This window comes from Penaeus chinensis, chromosome 9 (genome assembly GCF_019202785.1).
Source record: "Penaeus chinensis breed Huanghai No. 1 chromosome 9, ASM1920278v2, whole genome shotgun sequence".
Lineage (NCBI taxonomy): Eukaryota > Metazoa > Arthropoda > Malacostraca > Decapoda > Penaeidae > Penaeus > Penaeus chinensis.
The window spans coordinates 27,560,373-27,567,872 of NC_061827.1; the positions used below are offsets into that span (position 1 = coordinate 27,560,373).

At 54.8% G+C, this 7,500-nt stretch overlaps 1 protein-coding gene across 2 annotated transcripts in view; it reads right to left on the bottom strand.

Annotated features, from left to right (window-relative positions):
* Window positions 1–1,828: 1,828 nt before the first annotated feature.
* The window catches only part of LOC125028911 (protein tiptop-like), a 347,722-nt gene continuing 342,050 nt past the window's right edge, over window positions 1,829–7,500 (bottom strand). For both annotated transcript variants that reach the window (XM_047618526.1, XM_047618525.1), the window contains exons 2-3: window positions 6,624–6,702; window positions 1,829–6,479 (exon numbers count right to left, since the gene is read on the bottom strand). In XM_047618526.1, coding sequence (XP_047474482.1) covers window positions 3,479–6,479; window positions 6,624–6,702 — 3,080 coding nt within the window. In that variant the 3' untranslated portion in view covers window positions 1,829–3,478. The remainder of the gene's footprint in view (window positions 6,480–6,623; window positions 6,703–7,500) is intronic.

Here is a 7,500-nt window from a genome sequence, read left to right on the forward strand (position 1 = left end):
ATGTAACAATATTACAATTTAAACCGAGAAGTGATACGTCATGGAGGAAGAAGACTGAAGAAACACGTCCAGCTTCCTCGTCCACACAACCTACTGAACTATACATTTTTTATTTTTCTGCTTTAATATGCCATCAACCTCCACTAAACCCGCCTCTGCAGTCTCTTGTCATATACATTTAATTTCTCCACTTTATTTCTGTGCCTCCAACACATAATGAGAAACTGAGTCCTACTGATTACGTCTCTGTACAAAGGGTGGCTCTGTCGTCCCTCTCCAACATAGTCTCTCCATCGGGCGCATGGCCTCTCCAACACGCCTTCGCTTCACTCCCTTGCTCCTGCCTTCATCTGTCCTTTTGCTCCACCACGTCTAAATCCAGGAAGTTTAAATACAATACATATATTCAATATATGTTACGTACTATGTATAGTACACAACAACATCATATGGGTATGACAAGTCATTTACAACCAATAGCTTACAGCGATTGTAATCATACAAGGAACAGATTTATTCCAGAAAATCTGGGATTTAGTAGTAGACGCTCCTATAATCCAACCGCTTACTGTGGTTCTTAAAAATAACCTCAGGTCAATTGATCGTAAGGGGGAAAGGGGCGCTGGACCTTCTCTCTTGGTCGGCCAATCAAGGTGCAACAATGCAAGCGAGACCTTTCGCAGCAAGATCTCGCATTACACTTCTCTTCTGTCGGTCTCACAGAAACTCATCACTGCAACAGGGATCGAGAAAGCTTCGCTTCGCTCTCACACGCACGGGTGTTGTCAGGAGGTATGAGAGGGATGTGTTGAGTTGGGTCGCTGGTGGCTTGAGGTAGGATGCCATACGGTGGAAGGGGCGGGGTTTAGGACCAGGCTTGTGGTTGAAAGGAATGTTGCAAATGTCTGGAAAGGACAGCATGCTTGAGTTAAGGAGCAAGAGTCTCGCAAGGGCCTCGGACGTCTCACTACGCACGGCTGCGCGTCTTGTAACTCCAGCCCGCTGCTAAATCACGCTTGACAACCCCTGATTACCACGGGATGCGAAGGGCTTGACGAGTGTGCACTGGCTTACTCCTCCGCCCTTTGTATTGCTGGCAGCATGTATCATTCTAAAATTAGCCCCGCCGGCACCGCCTTAGCAACCCACGGACACGCTTCATCCGCGAGATGTGATTGTGATCACCGCGTCGCAGTATTATCGTGCCTCCGCCACTCTGAGGATCGTATGTCATAGGATAAAGCCCGGCGATCGCGCACTCGCCGGCCGTTCCAGTACTGTCGGCCGGTTGTATGGAGGGCCGAAGGTGCCCGCGATTAACTGCTGCGCAATTAAATATTACACCGAATGATTAAATGCGGATATCGCACACGTCGTCAACGAAGTGGTTATTTATCAATTCCAACGGAAATTACTAATGATATTACATTTACGGATATTCTATGCGTGCATTTGTAGTATGAGTGTGAGTGTGAGTGTGAGTGTGAGTGTGAGTGTGAGTGTGAGCGTGAGTGTGAGTGTGAGTGTCTGAGTGTGTGTGTGTGTGTGTGTGTGTGTGTGTGTGTGTGTGTGTGTGTGTGTGTGTGTGTGTGTGTGTGTGTGTGTGTGTGTGTGTGTGTGTGTGTGTGTGCGCGCGCGCGCGCGTATACACATACACATACAATACACATACACATACATATACATATACATATAATATATATATATATATATATATAAATATATATATATAATATATATATAATATATATCTATATAATACATATTTATATATAATATATATATTCACATATAATATATATATATATATATATATATATATATATATTATAATATAACACACACACACACGCAAGACTGTATGGATGTACGGATCTCCTCTCACCCTCTCTATGTGTAACGAGACAATTAAATGCTGACGAAAGCGGCTGGCGCCTCCCGTGAATCATGCGAGCGCGCGCAGCCGGTCTCGTCGAGGGCTCGAGCGTGTGCAGTTGAGCCGCGTGGATGATGGACTTCCGCGATCAGCACTCGCACATGATTGATGTGAAACATATCTGGCTGGCTTGCCTTTGAAACCGCCGGGTTCGCGCCTCGAATCGTGAAACTCATTTCAGATAGGCGGCATCTCATTAGGGATGAATTATCTGGCGCCCTGGCGGAGCGGGGGCGGGGCGGCCGAGCAGACGGCGAAGTCAGCGCGGCTTCGTCGACGTAAGCCCGGCACACTCACGGACCAAAACAAAGCTAGAGTTCTAAGGTGGACTAATATTGTCTACTTACGAGGTGGCAGGGAATGGTGACACTTAACTAGCTACTCCGTTTGGTAATACTGTATAGCGAAAGATGGAACTCAGAGGGGGGGGGGGGGGGTACGAGTGCCTTAAGCTGGAGTTCGGGATGTCATGGATGTTTCTATAAGGTCTTAGACGTCACAGGGGGTGGGGGAAGGGGGTGGGCAGGGAAGGGTGTGTGTGTGGCATGGCCTTACAGTGGAGGTGGTGGTGTTGTGGTGGTAATGGTAGTGGCGGGCCAGGCTAGTGCAGCAAGGTGAAGCTGTTGGTGATGTTAGGAGGCCATGCTGGCGGTGCAAGTGCTAGTGACAGGCCACACTGGAGGTTGCGAGAGGCGAGGCCAGATTAGAGGTACTGGGAGGTCGGGTTAGTGATGGTGGCAGTGACAACGCTGCTCACGTGAGGCTGCAGGCCAGGGGGGGGGGGGGATACCAAGCCTCAACGGTCTGTCTGTTGGTCTGGCGTACCTTTACACTAGGAATAAAAAGCATTGAGATCACTTTCAGCAAGTCAAAGACAGCATATTGTAAAAAGGATGATATTGATATATCACTGATGTTTTCCAAATGATTATCAACAATCAATTTGATCATTGCCTTGTCAGCTTAATCTTATCATGTCTATATATTAATAACTATGTGAAAAAGTGACAGCAAGTGTGAGCGATTAAGAGTTTGCGACGGCCCGCGACAATCATATTGCCTTGGGCGTGAGGATACACAGCGTGAGGCGGGGGCGCACCGGGGCATGGGGGCGCCGCGCCCTCTCCGCAGCCGCCTGCAGGCCCCTGACACCTCGAGTGCCAGGGCCAGCAGTGGACGCGGGCTCCCTCGCTACTACGGGCGTGGCCACAACCCAGCCCGCCCACAACACACACTTTGTACTCTGCGGGTTGTTTTGATTGTTGGCACGTGTCTTTCCTGCGGGCGGGGACGGGAGCAGCGCCCGCCGGTAGTGACGGTCCCGGGCGGCGGGTGATATGAGAGGACCCCGGCCGCCCCTGCCTCGGCCTGCCAGGTATCACAAGACTAAAGGGGCCACCAAGCTCTCACGAAGGATAAATAGTTACACTGTACACACGAGCCACGCCTCGCTGTTCACGGGCGGGCGGGGGCGGGGGGTCTTTGGCGGGCGCGGGTGGGGGAGTGGGGGGAGGGGCGGCCACCCCAGGGCGGCGGCCGACACTACTTGCTGGAGAGCTGCTTGGCCAGCTCCGTGTACTTGAGGAACTTGGAGTGAGGCGAGTCGTCCACGGGGGGCGCGGGGGGCGTGGCCGCCTTGCTCCCGCTCGAGGGCGGCTTCGTGTTGTTCGTCTTGCCGCCGGCGTTCTCCGGCATAGCGCCGTCCTTCACGAAATGCATCTTCGACAGGTGGTGTCGGTAGGCGCCCTTGCTGATGAAGGGCGTGTCACAGAAAGCGCATTTCATAATGCTATCAGCTGTGACGGCGTCATTGCATGCCCAGGAAAAGGCCAGGATGGCTCCAGGATTCGTCTGGGGCCCTGTCGACGCCCCGCTCACCGGGGGCGGCCGCGGCTGCGTCTCGGTCTTGTCGCACAGCTTCTGCAGTGCCGCCAAAGGGTGCGAGGACGAGCCTTCGCCGCCGCCTCCGAGCAGGGCGGAGAGGCCTCCAAGCCCCGAGGCTCCGAGGCCAGACCCGGACCTCCCCACGCTGGTCTCTGAGTGGGGAGTGCCAGACCTGCTGCTACAGCCTGCCGGCGACCCCATGAGTCTACCTGAAGGAGACTCACGACCCGTCTCAGGAGATTCGTTATCCTCCTCGTCGTCACCTTCCTCCTTTAACTTAAATTCCTCTTTCACCCGTATTTCCTCCTTCACTCTCACGTCCTCCCTGGCCGTGACGGACTCGCGGTCGCTGATCTCGCCGTTGGTCTCGATCGGCTCCTGCTTGACCTCCTCCCGGCCGCAGAGACTCTCATGCTCATTGTCGGAGTGGTCGGCGCCGTTCTCCGTGGGGGCGAGCTCCTCGGGCGTGGCGGCCTGGTGGCTGTCGAGCCGCAGCATTTCCAAAGAGCGCTCGCTTGCGCTGCCGTCCCGGGTTATGGATCCTGCGGAGGCGGGGCGCGAGCCTGGTCGTGACCCAGGCCGTGAGGGCGACCGCGGGAATGTGTCACGAGTATCAGAGTCTGCGCTTGGGCTCATCATGGAGTCGCCGATGCCTCGCACACCCGCGCCTCTGTCGCCCGAGCCGAAGGAAGGTGGTAGATTGAAGGTAGAGGGAGCACCAGCTCCGAGCGGCGGGCCACCGTGCAGGCGGGAGAACGTGGCGTACATGCCGACCAGCTGAGGGTCCATCAGCGGCTTGGAGTAGTCGACGCTTTCATCAATTCCAAGCCGGCGGAGAATGCTTGATCCCAGAGGTCCAGCTCCAGGTTTTGCCTTGCCAGAATCAAAACTTTTTTCGATCAATTTTTCGAGCGCATTTAATACCGAAGGCGACTCGGAGTCCCCACGCCCCTTGGGCTTGTCGAAGTCCTTTTCCCTGGGGCTGTCGCGAGGGGTTTTCTCCGGCGTCTTCTTGCCTTCGCTGTCAGTCTCCGGAGCGGAGTCGAGTTTGTTGCTATAGTCGCTGTCGGGGGAGAGGAGTGCGGACTTCAGCAAGTCCCGGCTGGAGGCTCCGACGCAGTTACGGATGTGGTCCACGAACAGAGAAGTGTCAATTTTGTCACCGCACTTTTCGCATGTGATGCGTCCGGATCCAGGCTGGTCCTTTCCAAACCTTCCACTGTCCGACTGCGTGCGCAGCTCCTGCTGTGCGCGCTCCAGTTCCAGCAGCTTGCGCACAGGCAGGGATTTCTTGCGCTTTTCGCGTGTGCTCTGCCTTCGCCGGGCCCCGGACTCTGTGATGGAACGCATTATATGCTCCTTGTAGTGGGCATTTTTCACCATGTGATTGCTGAGTTCCTTGAGCGATGAGAATGCCTGGTCACATACTTTGCAGGTGAGCACAGCGTTGACATGGCTCTGACTACTAGATTTTTCCTCGGGGGATTTCCATGAGATGATCTGCTCCTGAGAGATTATGTTAGTGTAGTGCTGTGTTTGCTGCATGTGCTGTGTCATTTCCGCGAGAGACTTGAAGCTCTGGCCACACCACATGCACTTGAGGATCTGGCGGGTCTGCTCGGCGCCCTTGCCCAGCCACACGTCCTGGCCGCGCACCAGCTTGCGGGGCAGCGGCATCGTCTCCTTGATGCTCGACATCAGGTCGCTCGAGGACGAGGAGCCGGAAGCAGCCGAGGAAGAGGAGGAAGGGGGCTTCGACGAGGGCATCTTTGTGGGCGTGTACTGGGGCGGGAGGTGGGTGTTGACCGACGAGGCGCTGGAAGAGGGAGGCGGGATGGGCGGAGGAAGGTTCACCCCGCAGTGTTTAGCCTCTTTCATGTGAGTCGTGAGCTCTGCTAATGTGTTGAAGGAAGCCTTGCACCAAACACACTTGAGCACGTCTTTCGTGGCATCTTGGCCCTTGCTGAGCCAGTGACTCTGCCAGGCAGTGGCACGGCCGGAGCTCCCGCTCAGGTTGCCTCTGAAAAGGTCAAGTCCGCTGTCGCCGCCGAGCTTGCTCAGCTCACTCATCCTCTCCAAAGCTCTAGACGCCTCAGAGGGCGTGGGAGGCAGGGCGCCCATGGGGAATGGTGGAAGCTTTGTGGAAGTACTGTCACCTTTAAGCTTGCCATTCCATAGAGCCAGCTCAGGCTTGAGTGATGCTAGGTCAGGTCTGAGGGCCATGGCTGAGGCCAGGTGTGGGGGGAGGGGGATGCCCCAGGCCCCAAGATTCTTAGCCAGGTCGTGATGGATCTTTCCCTGGGCAGCCTCCAGAAGGGCATCTGCTGCACGCTTTCGGGGCACCGACAAATCCAGAGGCGAGTCTCCCAGGCGGTGAAAGCCGGGGGGCGGCGAGCCAGCCATGGAGGAGCCGACGGAAAGGTTGAGGAGGTCCTCCCTGGAGGGGGCGGGCGAGCGCCGGAGGGAGAAGTCGAGAATGTCGGCCTCATTGTCGGATCCTCGCATGAAGGAGGGCGAGGACACGATCGGGCGCATCGTCGGGGGCGTGGCGCGGGGGGACATGAAGGGAGCTGGCGAGGAGTTGAGGGACTCCCGCGGCGAGTGGCGGGGGGACATCTTGGGAGACAGCCCCTCGCGCGACGTCACACTTCCGCTGTCCCTGCAAAGAATGCAAACTCTCATTTAACTCGGGGTAAATCGAAACCATGAAGTGTTAAAGAAGTAAAAAAAACGACGAATTTCAAGTATATACTGCATGAAAATACCAGTGCTGAGAGGAAAATAGGACTGGAAGTGTCTTTACCTGCAGTGTCTGGGGCTGGAGCCTGGAGACTCTCCTTCCTCGCCGTCGCCGGGCATCTCTTTCCCCTCGCCCTCTTCCCCTGTAACGGAAAACATATGCGTTAGATCATCTTTGCTTCCTCGACTGCGCTGAGAAAGTGGCACAGTGTCACTACAAAACAATATCAATAGCTGACAGGACAGAGATCAACAATATTGATAACGCCAAATCAAAACTGATAAATACAATACATAATGATATATAATAGTAAATAAAACTAGCAACAAAATCTTTTAATGCAAATTTCACAAGAACACATTATACAGATGCAACCCCCCCCCACCCCACCCCCGCATCCTGAGGCCGGAGAACAAGGGCGTGATCAGCCGCATTCTTCGGCTAGCGGGACGGCGGCGGCCCAGCCACACAGAGCGCTGCTATTTCACAGGATCACCGACTCCAAAAACCAATTAGCTCTAATGACGACACTGAGTCCGCGGCTCGCTACAATGCCCCTTAACCTGATCACCGAAGGTCCGCCGTCCCTTCATTAGCGTAAATACTTGGTCACACTCTCCTTTTCGCCGTGTCATTAATCTATATCCCCGTAATAAGCCCGATAAAGCCCTGAAAGGACCGCTCCTTGTGTCAACAAAGGGTGGTCCAGTCGCCCTTTGTCGACCCAGAAAAACGGCGAGGAAAAAATGCCGTAACGTAAGGGTGGGTCTCGTCCCCACCTTCGTCAGCTGAGACGACTTTCTTTTCATCCGAAGGAAGGAAGGAAGGGTTCTCCCGCGGGGACGCGTTCGAGCTGGCGACTAAAGCCTCGAAGCTGCGCCCTTTTGCGACGACGCGGAGGAACAACAGCGCCCGGCCAACCCTTTCTCTCTTATGCTCC